Below are 16,872 nucleotides of genomic sequence, written 5' to 3'. Positions count from 1 at the left end.
GACCCAGAATGAAATGCCAAGCGACGCGACGGCCACGTTTTTAACACAATGGACAGCGTCGCGAGTCGCTCGGGTATTAAAAGATCATTATTTACCGAAGCCGTGGTACTTTCGATTAATAACGAGAGGCGCGAGGGAAGGAAAAGCCATCACGAGCGTTCACGATGTGACGAGAAGCGGGCAGCTTTGTAACGGAAAGCCGCTCTCCTTGATTTCATCGTCGTCTCATCGTGACACTCGTGATTACATCTGCCGCATTCACCGCGATAATCGCTTGGACGTGCCCGCGCAACAATGATCTAATGACTTATGTCGTCGCGTAGAAAAGTTCCGCGGCAGCCTTCTTCGCCGCCTCTTTGTTCCTCCTCACGCGCGATCGGCTTATAAATCCGCTCGCCTCGCAGCTGGGAAAACTTGAGGTCTCGCTGCACGCTCTCGTTTCAGCCAGAACTTGGCGGCGACGTGTGAATAAGCAAAGGAAATTAATTATTAAACTCCCCGCGCGGTAAAAAAAAAAAAAAAAAAAGAAAAAATACGCGCGACTTGCACACGGGCGGAATAATTTGTGCTACAACCGATATTACAAATAATTTTGAAAAGTCGTAATCGGATAAGAATTAATTATGCAATTATTCCTTTAAGTAGTAATTAATAGCCACCTTCCGTTGCCTGTTAATTATCGACTATGTAATGAACATTTCTAATTACGCTCGCGTACTTCTAAATGAGATTAATACTTGGATGTTCACGAGTGACAGTCAAGTTGATTACGATCTCGTTGTTAATTCATGATTTCGTATAATCGATTTCAACGTGATAAGATTGAATAAAAATTGTTACGCGCGCGTTGTGAAATTTTTCTAATACTGGTTTGTGTGTCAGCGCGCTCTGCTAGAAGGATTGACCTATGATTCGCGCGGCGTTATGCCAGATAAATGCTTTTTACCCTGGATCGTGATAGGTTAGTGCAACGGAAAGGTATCACTGACCTTGCACCTGTACGATACTCGCAGGCGGCGCTAATAAAGCACCTTTTCCATTTTGCATACTTCGAGCTTGCTCGCGAAAAAAAATAAAATAAAAAATAACGTCGCAAAAATAGAAAAAAAGGATTAACTGATTAAAACATTCCCAAAATGACAAATATAAATTTAAAAATAAATACTCGGAGGGAGGGACCTTTGAGCTGCGTTGCATTTCGTGTGCAGCTTACATCTCGCCGCGTATTTCTGCAAATGGAAATCCGAAAAAGGAAACTGTGCCCCTTCGAAGGACGGATTCCATCATTAAGGAGGCAATTGAACACGAGTGTTTGCGATTGCTCACGGGCTTCTATCTCGCGGACGGCGCACAATGCCTCATCCGGTAATTAATAAGGTACGTCCGCGCCTTACGGCTACGGGAGCATCCGCGCGGCCGGCGCGGACAGCGAGGGGGGAAAAAAAACTTTCGAAATTCGTACGCCGCGGACTTTCATCCCGGGGACGCGATTTATAACGGCTAATTACCGAATCGGCGGCCCCGAGGACCCGGTAACGGAAACTGCACGTCTGCAAACATATATATATATATATATATATATATATATATATATATATATATATATATATCTGGCGTTAGCGCGCGTTTTACTTTCTACGAAATAAAGATATCCCGTTGCTGAAAAGTGAATCTCGCACTCTCCTGACTCTAACCGCCGGCTCTTCCTCGTGGTTTAGAAAGTAACCGCGCGCGGTATACACGTCTCGTCGGTTGATCGAGAACTTCGTAGGTGTCTACGATTGCGTAAACGCGGCTTGCATCGCGACCGAAGGCTTCGAAACTAGAGGCTGATCATTACGATCGCGTTTTTCGCGGGTCGAACTACCGAAATGGGCCGGGCACTCGTCACCGTTAATTTAATTTCTTCTCTCTCTCTCTCTCTCTCTCTCTCTCTCTCTCTCTCTCTCTCTCTCTCTCTCTCTCTCTCTCTCTCTTGAATTTCCGCTGATTAAACGAACGACTGTATTAAAATCAAAGACATCGATGCAGATAATTATAATAAAAAATCTAGTAACAAATAAATTTACATATTTTATTTGAAAAATAAAATTTGATTTTTAATAAGAAAAATGGTGAAGAAAAAATTATTTTACGTGACAAAACAATCTTCCGCCTTGAGTGCGCAATGTCCTTTTTCCTCTTGATTGAAACTCCGCGATTTAATGAAATAAAACTAACGAGGAAAACGTTCCGGAACGTTGTTTTGTTTACCCGCGGTAATGCAGCATGTCGATCACATCCGGCGGGCGAGGTGAGAAAACGGATGTTATCAGTCACATATACATGCACGCACGTATATGGACAATGTCTCTCACTTTCTGCATAACTTTTCTTACGCGAGATTTATTCTATATCGAGACGTGGACAAGATTATAATGCACCGGAGAGAACTCATTGCCGGTAGTCTCAAAAGAGGGAGAAAGTGCATGATTCGCACGATGCTGCGCGCAGGAAAACGGTAATTGTATATATATATATTAAAAAAAAATTTTTTAAACCCGTAAGATCATTGCACATTCATATAATATAATCTCTTAATGAATCCGAAGTATCCCGCTAAAGAACGCAATTAAGAAACAAATCGCCGATAATAAATAATCGCCCTGATCTTCTTTTAATAAACTTTAAGAAAGTACTATTTTTATACTTCTACAAAAAAAAAAGAAAAAAAAAATTTGCGAATAAAATACGTAAAGCTATTATTTATATTTATTCTAAAAATCGAAAATTTTTTGGGGTTCTTTGACATTAAATTCTTTTGATAATTAACCAATTAATTATTCAATATCAAAATTTATTCAAGGCGCCATATACGGCTCGAATATTTATTGACGTTCTTTTAAAAATCAAATTAAAAAAAAACGGACATGTATAAATTAATAATATTTGATACGCATAATTTTAAGTAAAAGCTGCCGGCAAAAAGGGTTAGACGGCTTCATAATTTCCACGATGCTTTCTCCTTCCCCTTCTATGCAAAATATGCGCGACTCACCGTACTCTCTTGGTGCACATAACGATACTTCGGCCACCGGCAGGAGAAAACATTAACGCATCCATTGACAATATCTTTTCTGAATTTCAAGCTGACAGTGGCGAAAAGAACGTGATTTATTTCAGCGATGCAGCAAAAGAGACGACGCCGCACCGCAGCGGAACGCAAGCCTCGGGTGCGGCGAACGATACATGTTTGCGCGATAAAATATTACACCAGCCACCGCGCGATGCTCCCCGCGAAAATAACGGTTATATTTACAACTGCGGTAATAAGAACAAAAGTAATGGCGACTCTAAACGCATCTGTAACTTTCTACCTGTAATAACACGCGCGCATAATCGTCCGCGATTAAATAAAAAAGCAATCAAGCAGGAAACCTCCTTTCATCCGGACTCAAGGAGGAAACCCAAGGAGGAACAAATTATACAATGCAAATTTCTTTTTTTATTTTTAACCGTCCCGCGAGATTTTATTATTTTAAAAAATGTGCTTTTTAGTTAATTTATCGGGCTAAAAATAGTAAAAGTTTATTCTCGAAATTAAAGCGTAATTATAAAATGTCGCGTGTCTAACCTGTCGCATAAAATATTCTAAATAACGACATTTACAGCCGCTGGGAGAAAGTTTGAACGAAAAATGGAAAATAAGTCGATTGTAAGGTATTCGGCCCCTTTCAATTATGGGTGGAAAAAAGTGCGGCGGGGCGATCTTTTGTTTTTCCCCTTTCGGTGCACTTTGTGCTTCTTCGGCGCCAAAGAGAGTAATAATCGCGGGCTCGCTAGCGAAGCGTAAAAGCGTCGATTCTATAATTACACGGCTGAAAGATTTACCGCCGGGCCGTAACTCACCCGGTTTAATTATGCTCAACTTTACGGTTTGCCACATCGCGACATTTAATACTAATCAGCATTAAGTAATTTAAATCGTATTGTTAATAACTTTCGTGCTTTTCGCAACGAGGCCGGGGATACATTTTTCCCCCGCTGACGGTATCGATGAGGCGTAATTCGATGCGTAGGATTATCACGCGAGAGTCTTGCGCGCGTAGAAATTACATCACGAGAACAGTTCGCTCTGCAAAGCGTGAAAATACTGGGATGATAAATTCCTATACCCGGCTTATGTTTTTTTTTTTTTTTTTTCTCGATTAATTCTCGCGGCATTGAATTTTCTCACTTAATATAAAATTATTACGCGGTACTACTAACCCCATTTCACGGCACTTAATATTGCATGATACTGCAACGTAAAAATATTAACGACAGTTTTTACCCGATTGCATCGGATCCCGATGATTTTCCTTTTGTCGTGCACCGTGTATTTACGAGCGCAGATAAAAAAAAAAGAAGAAAAAGAAAAATATGTATTGCGCAAGGGAAACGTGTTACTACGACTGTGAACGCCGTTATTACTCTAATGTAAGCTGATTCTCTCTTGCGTCGCGCAGTCACTCTGTAATTTTTTTTTTTTTTTTTTCTTTTCAGAGACACACAAGTTAATCTTCGATTAAAATCCGAGTGTCATTAAAATCACCGCGAACGTTGTGTCACAGGGCGTCGATAGGTTTGAAAGGATACGTCACGCGCGTTTCTCCGCCTAACGTATTTAATTCTGGAATTCAGAGATTTCTAAATGTCTCCGAAAGTGTACGATGCTTTCGCCGTGAACTGTTTAAATTTGAAGTTCGACACCTCCGGGCGCTACGGCGCATCGAAAATCTCTCTAAGTGCTCGTCGAAACACCGTCCCGTTTCGTTCAATTCGTCACGTTCGCTTCTCGATCTTACTTTTAAATAAATTGCGAATCCACGGCGCCTTATTAGGTATTAGATATCATCTCTGCACGCGAGAGAATGACGACGCATGCAAGCGCGTCTGATTAATTGGAGACCTGCGCTACTTAAGTTTTCGGTCCACGCTCGACAGAGTCCGAAATATTACTGAAAGTGGAACGCTACGGGAATATAAAATTTTTATAATATTAAATCGAAACAATAGCTGAAAATAAAATTGCAATTTTTTTATTTCTTATTTTTCGTGTTGTAAAAAAATTAATGTTAATAAAAAAATTCGCCGCGGGAACGAAACCGTCGATCGCTGCGCAGAACGAAATAAATGGAATAGAACGAGTTCCGGTGGATTGCATAATAGAAATGATGATTTCCTCGGAATAATTCGTGATGAGCAATCGAGAATCATTTCCTCATTAGCGAGACGGAAAACGCCAGCTTATGACTTCACTGTTTATCATAGGATTAATCGAGCGAGCACTCGCGGCGTGCAATCGTACATTGAACGTAAGTGAACATAATAGGAAGCGAAGAAAATTCCATTGAAGAAAAATCACGAGCAGGAAACTTTTGACTGTAATAAAATTAATTGTATCGATTGAACCGGGATGCGGAGGTGATGTGTTTCTCGCGAATTATGAAATAGAATTATCGCTTTGTTACTCGACTTTCGTGCACATGCGGGCCGCTATCTCTCGCTTGCTTCTCGGTATTTTTAACGCGTGAACCGAGGAAATTTATTCAAATTTATTTCATTACTTGACGATTTCTTTTTTGTCAAATTTTTTTCTTTCCTCTTTTTTTTTGGGAGAGCTTGTTACGAATGTATTACAAAATTTATTCGATCGCGGTAACGAACGAGGGACGAGAGAGATTACCTGCCGAGATTCCGCGAGCTTCCTAATTTGATAAATAACGAGGTGTATCGTCGGCCTGTTAGAAAGTTACTTTTGCGGAACACTTAGCCGCTATCGTGACAAGCGTTAACTCATACTAATCATCTCCCATGTAATGCCTGTTGGTGATTCCTTGACTCCTAACTTCTTCCGCGGAAAAAAAAGGAAAGAAAAAAAAAACAATTTCACTTATTCCGGTCGATCGCGGCGACTCGATTTCACGCATACGAGTCGGACAGTCTTCGTAATTAAGAGTAAATCCCGTAGACCTTACCTGAGCCAGCCGGTTGTCACCATTTCTGTCACCCTTTCGGCCCTCGCTCGTCGGCGTCTTCGCTCTTGCTGTCACGTGCCTTTTCCCGCGCACGCCGCGGTCCAGCACGTTTTTCGGTCTCGGCGTAGCGGGCCACGGGGGATGAATGCACCACGGCGAAAAATCACCCGAGTGCTCACACAGACTCCAGCCAATTTTCTCTTATACCTTTCTATCTCTATCTCCTCTTCCTTTCTCTCTCTCTCTCTCTCTCTCTTTTTCTTTCGGGAGCACACTGATATGCGCGAATAACGCCGAGAAGAAACACGTATCTTCAACGGCTCTCCGGCGGATACTGAGAGTCCCGTCGCGGGTGCCGTGATAGCCTCCTCTTTGCACAACCATGCGGCGAGTGAAAGCGAGAGGTGCCGCCGTGTTGGTCACCGCTGCGAGCGAGAGCGAGAATACGAGAGCGAGTGAACAGTCACCGCGCGTGAGGGAGAGAGAGGGATTTCGCGAGACGGCGGTCTGCTCAAAATCGCGAAGACATGCCCCGGTCGAGGAAGAAATGAGCACTCGGCCCGGCGCGTTAAAGTCTCCGCGGAGGTAAGAGAGAAGGAAGTTCTCGGAGAAGGAAGACTGCGGCTTCTTATGCGGCTACTTATGCATCTCGGCGCGCCTGATTTATGTCCGCGATCGGCACGATAACGAGAGCGCGCGCCTTCTTACGCGAGCCTCCCCCTGTAATCAGCCCTTCAGCGCTTCCGGGAGGGGAAGAAGTTGAATTTCGCGGCGGCTGACCGACGCCCGGGCCGCAATAATCGCGGAAGTCACGATTTACGAGCGCGGCTAAGCACCGAAAATTAATGCGGAACGCAGTCGTCTTACTCGTCGCGTATCTTCTAATAAAACGGATCTCGAAAATTAGTTTCCGATGTCCTGGATCTCCTCGCGAGGTCTCGTAACCCAGTTCTCTTTCCAGTCCCTCGAGGCTTCGATTTTTACGGTTGCAAGGCGAGCTTCCAAGGACACCATGCACTTCTGTTTCGCGCGAACGACATTCGCGAAAAATGTTGCAATTCTTTTAAAATCGAGTCCTCGATTAAAGCTATTTGCCGAGGGACGAGCGTTTGGCACCTCGAGTTATCCCGCGAGATTAAATAATCGCTTTTTCGAAATAAATGAATTAGGAAACTTGAAAGAGAGGAGTCGACGCGACGTGACGACGTGTCAATTGTTACGTTGCGGTTCGCGCCGTTCGCGGAAACGGATCGCAATTGAAGATCAGAAAAATTCTCGGAAAACGACGGCGAACGGAACGTAATGAGCTGTACGAGAAAGGCAGCGCCGGCTCGAATAAGTGCCGCGTCCAAGGAAACCGATCGATGTCCGCGCGATATCGGGAATGTCGGACGGATATTCTGCCCCCGTAATATTTTCCGCTTTTATGAGGATTGCGAAATTAGGAATGTTGACACCTCACCTTGCGTGTATCTCGCACAGAACAATCGCCAGAACCGCTCGCGGTACGTGGAAGTATACCTAATATTGATCAGCGATGATGTAGAATCTAAAAGAAAATTGAGAGCTTTTAAAAAAATTTAATAATGTTAAATTATAATCACAAATAAAATTATGTTGTCTGCTAAATTAAAAAAAAAAAAAATAAAAAGAAATTAGAAAACTGAGTTAAATAATTAAGTGTTTGTATAATTGGTGAGATTTTTTTTTCTAATTTATGTCTTTTCACGAATTTTTACTTAATGTGCAATTTTTATACATTGCTGATTAATTCAAAGTGTCTTCTTCCTTTTTCGCGCTCTCTCTCTCTCTTTTTTTTTTCTCTTTCTCTCTCTCTCTCTCTTTTTCTTTCTTAACGTTTTCAGTCAGATAAACAACAAGATTCAATTTGCTTAATTAAAACTGTGCAAACTACGACTGAACGGGGACACAGCAATCGTGGACGTGTCCTCATACGAGAACAAGTGTTACGAAGGAGGTGCGATGTCACGTCGTGACCTTGGCCTTTGGGAAAAAGGAGCCAGTCAAAAATCACTCGCAGACATATAATCTCCGGGAGAGAGATTTCTCTGTAGAAATCGAGTGTCGGATTAGTTGGAGGCGGCAGCCGGGGCTAGACAATAAATAGTCGATAGCCGAGAGGTGGGAAATTTGGAGTCGAGTCCTGAGAGTCGAGAGTTCGAAAGTTGGCGATTGAAAAAAAAGAAAAAAAAAAATAAAAAGCCAAAGGTTAAGATTTATAGAATCTGACGACCACCGTTGTTGATCACGTGTGACTTACAATTTTTCACTCACTCGGTCATACTCGGATTGATTTTCACGTTATCGCCGCTCTGTTACGTCAGCTGAGATCTAAGAACTTTGTCGGAAAAAAAAAACCACGGAGGAAGATTTGGGATAGGAATGGCATTTGAAAGAGGCTCGTGACTTCCTGGACCTGGACCTTTGAACTCCGACGCTTCACGCGGCGCTTATTTATGTTAAGGGCACTTTCTTATTTACTTTGCGTCTTCTTATCGACAATATTTTTCTTCTTACATTTGCGCAGCGTAATTCTTTATAAGATTCTAATTTTAAAAGTGGAAGTCGCGAGCTCGGCAAGTTAAGCCACGAGGACGACAATCCCAGGATCCGCAGTGAAAGTATTGCAATGAAACAGAAAGACGTTGCTCATTCTCTTTCTTTTTCCTTTCATACTTTCATTGGAATTCAATAAAATAATAACGAAAAACACGCGCGTTATTAAAAGGTATTAAATTTCCGAACGATGAATATTTGACTGCGTTATCGTGAGATTTTACGCGCGCGGAATTTAAAAGACGATTGTCACACGAGAAATTCGGAATATTTTCTCGAATTACGAATCTTTTTGCGCTGAAAGAAAAATTAATTATTTCTGAAGGCATAACTTTGCGATATAAAGATAATATAATATATTAAAATATAAATAATGTAATGTAAATTTTTAATGTGGAATGCAGTAAAAATTTCCCGTCTCACTTAAACAGACTGCGGACTGTCGGTTGTACATACTTATAATATTTGCCATTAGAAATATCAAAAAACTATGGCTGGATCCAAAAGTAATTATCCTTTTTTCTCAGTACTCGGGATTTTCGGGATCAATGATTCGAGGCGTCGTGAGGCTAACGATCGCCGGTCATTATCATCATCATTATCATCATCGCTTACTCCGAGCCTCGAGCGAAAGTCGATCCAATACGTTCGAACCGCGAGCGTTATTTCCCTTCCTGTTTCCGCGCTTCTCTGATTAATCGTCGCGAATCGTCAGCGCGGGAGAAAATAAATTGCCGCACGCGCAACGTTTCCTAGCGCGCTAATTCGGAACGGGGTACAATTCGATTCCGCGAGCGGTGCATCTCGTTTCTTTTGGCGTCGTTTCGATCACGTTTGGCACGAGCACTTACTTCGTTATCAAACCTCGTCAATTACGAACGGCTATACGGAATCGTCTCATCTCGCAGATGTGAGAAGTGATTCCTTCGGCTGGAAAGTGAATTCGTATTTTCATTATACGACGGCTCGGGGTCTACGTGAGCCGTGTCATGAGACCGCTGGAAACCGGCTCTAACTGGCTATGTCACACGCGAACGACAATTCGCTGTTAGTCTCCCGTGTCCAATTTACTTTCATCGGGTGCAGAAACCCCGCGCGGGAAAGTGGCGCGTAAATGCGCGTGGAAATAATCCCGGTAATAACTTAATTGCAATTACGTGCCAAGTCCCGACGAGTCACCCGGCTTGGTTTCGCCAAAAATACGGTCGATCTATGTTGTAACAAATTAATTAACGATTCACGAGGTCTAACGGGATTTGAGGGACCGAAGAGGACGATCGCGGAAGAAGGCTGCCTCGATAAGTTCCCCGGCAGGATAATAGATCTTCCGAGATTGCGGGACGATTTAGCATACTCGGCGCGGTGAGAGGGATATCGGTCGCAAGGATTGGGAAAAGTTTAGTCACCAGCGAGCTGTAGATTGTCGTGCCTTGAAAGAGGCCAATATTTTCTCGCGAGCGGTCTGCGATAGTCAAGGACCGGCTGAGTTCCGGCAAGGACGCGCATCTCGTATTTCCCTCCGAAATCGGGCCCCGCGCTATCTCACCGCGATTTTACGGCACGCGGACAGATCTTCGAAAGGGCACACGGCCGCTTGCGAAATCATCTACGGAGAACTCTCCCCAGTTGCTGTTCAAATAAAAACTTGAAACTCCGAAAAAGAATAGACTTAAGAAAAATTTATTGTACATTAATTTTTTTTTAAATACATATATATATAATTTTAATAATAACTCTTCTGTTTCGCTTCTTTTTTCCAGCAGCCGCGGAAGTGCTTGAAAGCAGCTGAGGACCGACTTTTCGTCGCAGCATCCTCGTCTCGGAAACGGGCTCTTCGCTCGACGTCGATCTACCTCTGCTCGATTTAAACGAATAGGTAAGTACAGGACCGACTCTGCGCGTTTATCAAACACCCATCCCTTAAGAAAGAGACGCGAAGCTGTTAATCTACCCTGCTCGCGGCATGGTTCCGCCGAGCGTGCCTTAGCGTCTCGGAGATCACCTGACGTTTGCGCAAGCGACGCGAGCGCGCCGGAGAAGAGAAAAGAGCCCGGAGTTCTTGTCATTCCGCGGGGATCGGTCGGCTAATGATTATCGAGATACGCTTCGCGATCCACCGGGCACCTCGTGCATTGCCACACGCGCCGAGCAGAACGAGAGTTAATTCGCATAATCCACGCCGCTCGTTATCGCCCCTGCTCTTCTCATCCTTCGCGCTTCCTCGCTGCTTATTCCCGCTTATCTCCTGACCTTTCAATTATCTCTCTTCGTTACCGCGTCTCTTTCGCGTCGCGTTTACGGCCCGCGGCACCTTTCTCTTCGTTCTCGCCGCGCGACTCCCCGATATTTCTTCTTTATCGAATTCCGCGCGAACGAATATGCCAAGCGGATGCTGGATGACGATGCATCCGTCTGACTTTGTCAGCGGTTTTTCGACGCGTTTGTTGAAATCCAAGGGAAAACGATTTTAACGGTGCGCATCAAGGTTTCTCTGTATATGCCAAATACAAATTTTATCTGAATTCTTACGGTCGTGGCATCCCTGAGGATCCAAGGATATCGGCGGTTTTGCATTATCCCAAGTATAGCGAAATTAGTCACGCGGAAGGATCTTCCGACACTTATCCACAAAGCGAGCTCGCTCAACGTCGTTGCACATTAATTTCAACAAAATAAAAAAAAAGAAATCACAATAAAATATATATAAAGGCAGTGCGCAGTTAAATAAATACTCGGAGCGTGTAATTGTAACGTCGGAATAATGAGTCTTTCGAGGGAATAAAATTTGTGCGAATTTCACGCGAGCTTTCCAAATTTGTACTCAATATAAATTTGAATTTTGTTCTGATTTCATTATAAAATCCGCTCGCTGCCGAATGTCTCCGAGTGTCGGTTCTAAGTTCGCGGATCGTGTTATTTTACGTCCTTGCAGATTAACGTAATCGCCTTTGAGTCGCCTCTCGCAAATAATGTTTTGCATACGCGCGTATATCAGACAACGTTATAACGCGGCAGCCTTGGCAGCCACGTCATACGTGGTCGCCGAGGCAGGATCTAGCTCTGAACAATGCGTCAAATATATAGCGATGACGTGTTATTCGGGGGGCCAGGTCGAAACTCCAAATACTATCGGGTACATTCCGGTCGTAACGATTATCCTTCGCATTCTAAAGAAGAAAAACAGCATCCGGATGTTCTGCCGCCGTATCCATCGCGGAAGGGACGGTCGCCTCCCGATGGAGCCGACTTCGCGAAGTCCGGGAGGCGAGACAAACATGTGCAAATTTCACCTTCCCGTCGCGAAGACGTATTCCTCGAGTCCTCGAATTCTGGTAAAGGTGAGAAGATTTATTGCGGCGCTGAAAAAAAATATTTAAAAAAAATAAAAATAAAAAATTGCAAAGCCGACTTCGGACTTCGAGGAATAGGCGCGCGGCTTCCCAGTATTCTGTCTTAGTTCTCTCGGTTTGTCAAGGAAGCAGAATCAGGATCCTTGAATGCGAAACGTCGGGATTACGTCTGAATCGTCCGGAGGGAAAGATCGCGGTGTATCTTGACACGCGAAAGAGTCGGCGAAGACGCGCAAAGGTGCAGGAGTCGCCGGGACGTAACTAATATTTAACGGCGCGCGAGGGGAATATTCGTCATGATTTGAACTCGCGCCTGACCTGACCCAGTGTGTTACTTGGTGCGACGTGGGATGTATAAGACTTTTTTTTTACGGGGTATCACGAAAAGAATCGCACCAGCCTCTCGCTAGAATAACTTTCCAAGCTCTCGTGGGCCTGAGATTTCATTTAAAATGACAATTAGCTTTTCGCACAATTGTACGTATTTTTGGATTTTATTTTATTTATTTTATTTTATTTTATTTTTTTGCGATATCATGACACTGTCTCTCAGGCGGAAAGCAGAGCTGTCACTGCAAGCTGATCTTTTTCATGTCCTGTTTCTGTATAAACCGAAGCTTGCTCTCTGCAAACTTGTCATAGAAATGCCAAATAGCCGCGCAGAACGTTTATCAGCGACGAGGCTCTACATTTACATGCCGCGTACGAGTTCTCTATAAATATATGCGTTCCGTCATTGTAAGAGAAAGTATCGTTGCGCCAACGATAGCGAGAGAGAAAGAGAGACGAAGAGAAAAAGAGAAACAGGTCGCGGAGTAGTTTTTACATGCGCTATCTCAATCCCGAATATCTTCAATTCCGAAATCATTCCCGCGAGGCTAGGTTGCGTCGCATCAGGTCGCAGACGATGACTCTCGCAATCTAGATCTTATCAACCAAGGATGTGACACTTGTCTGCGAAAGCCCTGAATGTATCACCGCTCCACGAAATTTCGGGAAGGAACAAATATTAAACGCTTCGCGCAGCAACGACATCGAGTTCCGAAATACACTCTTGCGGTTTGATGACAAAATTATCATCAGCTTTATCATCTCGGTTGAAGATTCCGATCGCGGAAACGGCTGCGAGCTGTTGGCTCCTAAGATCCCCGGCTGCGATGGATCGTATTTCTTTTTCTCGTCCACGTCGTTCAATAATGAAAAAAATGCGGTTAATTAAATTCGAAGGATGCGCGAAAGCTAATGACGCGAGTCGAATCCTGGCGTATCGCAAGTCGGCGAATCTCGTTTCTGACGCCGGTGGACGGGTGGCAGTCGCATTACTCACGTCGGCAAGTGGGTAAAACCGTGGCGTCGCGACGGCACTCGAGAGCTCATCCGAGCGATTAAGCTCGCCGATACATTGTCAGTGGGAGAATGCCGGATGAATTAATGATCCCGTGGCATCCTATTCTAATTAATCGCGCGCGTGCATTCCCGGTACAGGCGCGTCTCCGTCGGCATTTTCATAATTAATTATGCAGGCGAGAAGCCGGCGATCTCTCACGTGTTCCGCTCGCGGAACCGGATCCAAGTCGGCCGCGCTTAGCCGAAAGATACGGCTGCTCAGGTTGAAGTTAATCATTACTATTTCTGCGTTTGCCTTTGTAAAAAGAAAAAAAAAAAAAAAACAGTTGCAATTTGCTTGGCCGTTTCTTGTACCCGAAATCTCATTGTATTATTATTATTAATTTTTTTTTTTAATCCTGCGCGCGTTTTTAAAATTCTGACAAATTACTCTATTTAATTTAAATCAATTTAATTTAGTACAAATTACAGAGTGCATCGACAACGAGAGGCACGAGGGGAAATAGAATTCTAAGCGTCAGACGGATCTTCTACGTTTTCGCATCTGATTCTCTCGTTTCTCTCTCGTGGAATTCGATGGAAGACGCGATGTAAGCGATGTAATCACTCGCGCGTATGCATAGATCTTGAATTGGTGCTCGCGAACGGGCTGTGTAATACGTGTATGGCCGAGAGCGCACGTTCCATTCGGCTACAATCACGCGACAGATTGTGCAACCCGCCGATCCTTTTCTTCCTAAGCGCGGCGGGTACGATCGCACGGAGCGCGACGCATCCGTTCTTGCCGTCCCGTTATCTAACGGCGCGCGGGAAATCTGACGCGAATGACGGGATAGAATGCGACGCGACAGTGTTACGTCATCCCCGCGGAATTAAGATCCGACGTATTACGTAAAAAAAAAAAAAAAAAATATGTACGGACACCCCTCCCCCAGCCTCCCGTGAGTGTGTAACACGTGCGGCGCGTTCCGCTGAATTAATCGAGAGGCGCTCGGCCGCTCTGTACCCGCGAATCGGTAACGGTCTCGCAATAACGAGCTAATAACGAGCAAATAACGAGCGCGTTATTTAATTTAAGTTACGTCACGAGAAATTGGCGAAAAAAAAGAAAAAGTAAAAAAAAAAAAAAATGCTGGCGAAATTTTGGCGAGAGGAGGATGAAATAACTCGCTCCGGGGAAAATTCATGAAATTTAAATATTTTTAATGATCCTTTAATAACATATTTCGTAAGTTACGTGTTATTTATCAGAGGGAAATGAACGAGTGTGTGATTTAGAAATTATTCGAGATGTCGTGGATTAAAAATTGATGCGTCGCGCGGCGGACGATCTCCTCCGATCCCGATAGCGTTATATGTCGAGGAATTAATATTCATCCGCGGCTCTGCGCGGGAAGAGCCGGCTCGATTCATTTTCCCTTACCGCGGGCAAATGTCGTGAAAAATTGTACGACGCTCGTCTACAGTTTTCGCCGCTTCGCCAGAGCGTTAACCCGAGACGAAGGTTGGCCTCGTCACAGTATTTTGCCGGGGAAAACAGTGAGCGAGAGAAAGAAAAAAAAAAGTAATAATAAAAAATAAAAAAAGACGGCAGCTCCGCGTGGTGAAGTTCCGTGTCCTTGCGGTGGATCGCTAGGCTTGGCGTCGATTATTACCATGATTTTCAGAATGCACGTCGTGCCGCAATCTACCGCTTGCAAAATCGCGGTTGCGCTAATACTTAAAGCGTATGCACAACAATGAGACTGTTAAAGGTCTCCGGGCGACCGCGAAAGCCGCCGGGCGTCCGTTCGATTAACAAAACCGGGCGTTTCGCAGTTTGCCGAGGTGTACAAACAAAAAAAAAATGAAAAAAAGGAGATCGTGCTTTCGATTAAAGAATCGTTTAAAAAAATCATATTTTAGGCGAGGCGATTTAAATCAATTGTATGTAGTAACATAGTTCATTGGTGAAATGTACGTATTAAATGTAAGGCAGTTTACTTTAACGTAGGGAAAGCAGGAGTAAATAAAGCACGTGTTTTTTAATGCCTAACGTTAGTAAAAAAAGCATTAACAGACAAATAAATAATTTTTAATTTTTAATTTGAATTAAATAGAAATGGTAATTTAATTATGCACTGATATAGAAGGCTGAGAAATTCGCAGTGAACAAAATGATAAAATCCGTCAATCTCGAGATTTCTCGATGCCGAAGCTCTGAAAAATATTCGAGAAGTATCAGGAGTTTAGGATGAGCGAGTTTGTGGCCGTCAGAACGTCGCTCTGTTTTATTACTTCAGTTACCATCGGGTAACTATGCAACTCGAACTTCTCGCAGTCGATCAAGGATGGCATCAACGGCGGGGAGCATGGCCTAGAGTACCTAATCTCGGCCTGCAGGCCCTACAGCCATCAACTTGCTTATTCTAATCTCCCGTTATGCTCCTGTTACTTCTCAAACGTTTTGGCTTGAGTTTGGCCATTGATGACCGAGGTTCTCGTATGTAGAGTTCTTGTAGCTCAGCCGGTTGCATCTTACTAATGTTACTGCTTTAAGGTTATGTTTCCGTAACGAAGATACACAACGTTAAAACGGTCGGAAGTTAATTCTCGGCGAGTATCAGGATTGAACATCGAGATGAATTTTATTACGAGGCAATGCTGGAGGATTTTACAAAGCGGTGTCAGAGGTCAGAAGACGTCTCTCAGTTGTAGGGCCTACAGCTTCAAAAGCGCTTTATGTCTGGAAAACTTGTATCCAGGCAGCACGTTGAAACTGCATACTCCAACTTTTGTTAGTATACGATAATCTAGTTAAAAATAATGATTAATATTGTCCATTCTTCTGTGGTTCGAGTGACGTAATCTTGTTACTCTACTTCTAGAAATCTTAAATGAAATAATTACAGCTAGCTTGTTCTCCAGGTGCCGGATCCTAAAGCGAAATTCAGTGGCTACATTCCTTTGGACAAGATTCAAATAACGTACAGTGCCAGTGGTGGGCCTGGAGGGCAAAATGTAAATTGTGTAAATACTAAAGTTGATCTAAGATTTCAAGTAGCCAGTGCTTCCTGGCTGTCTGAAGAGATTAGAACAAAGTTAGTGGAACAAGTGAGTAGAGCTGTACACATAAGCAAAACTTGTATTGATAATTAAAGACATTATTTTTTTTTTATTTGTATAGTTTGTGAATTCAATATAATATTGTTATTTTAGCAAAAAAATAGGATGAACAAAGAGGGTTATTTAATAATTAAATCAGATTTAACAAGATCTCAGCATTTAAATTTAGCTGATGCTCTTGAAAAGCTCAGAACGATGATAAGAGCTACTTTGGTTCTACCGCCAAAACCATCTCCCGAATCTGAAGAGAGAAAGAGAAAGAATCTACTGAAGGCTGCTAGAGAAAGGCTGCACGAGAAAAGAAAACGTTCCGAACTCAAGCAAAGTAGACATGCTTCCGTGGTTGACTTAAATTAATTTAGTTAATTAATTGTTGAAAAAATCAATTTAAGGTCAAATTCTTTGGCCAGTTTGTATTAAAAATATAGAATACTGTACAGTAACGACCGTGTTACTTGCGTAAAAAAAAGTTTCACTTTGATGCCCACCTATCC

At 43.3% G+C, this 16,872-nt stretch overlaps 1 protein-coding gene across 3 annotated transcripts in view; it reads left to right on the top strand.

Annotated features, from left to right (window-relative positions):
- The window catches only part of LOC139103218 (large ribosomal subunit protein mL62), a 61,952-nt gene extending 45,131 nt beyond the window's left edge, over positions 1-16,821 (top strand). Inside the window, exons 4-7 of one of the 3 annotated variants that reach the window (XM_070657695.1) lie at positions 10,340-10,452; positions 15,813-16,049; positions 16,181-16,366; positions 16,472-16,821. In XM_070657695.1, the coding sequence (XP_070513796.1) occupies positions 15,894-16,049; positions 16,181-16,366; positions 16,472-16,735 (606 nt within the window). In that variant the 5' untranslated portion in view covers positions 10,340-10,452; positions 15,813-15,893 and the 3' untranslated portion in view covers positions 16,736-16,821. Of the gene's footprint in view, positions 1-10,336; positions 10,453-15,598; positions 15,756-15,812; positions 16,050-16,180; positions 16,367-16,471 lie in introns of those variants that run through there. The other 2 variants (XM_070657694.1, XM_070657696.1) reach the window with 2 other exon arrangements.
- Positions 16,822-16,872: the final 51 nt, after the last annotated feature.

Source organism: Cardiocondyla obscurior, linkage group LG06, assembly GCF_019399895.1.
Source record: "Cardiocondyla obscurior isolate alpha-2009 linkage group LG06, Cobs3.1, whole genome shotgun sequence".
Classification (NCBI taxonomy): domain Eukaryota; kingdom Metazoa; phylum Arthropoda; class Insecta; order Hymenoptera; family Formicidae; genus Cardiocondyla; species Cardiocondyla obscurior.
The sequence above is the reverse complement of the archived record's forward strand: the minus strand, read 5'-3'. Positions and strand labels throughout refer to the sequence as shown.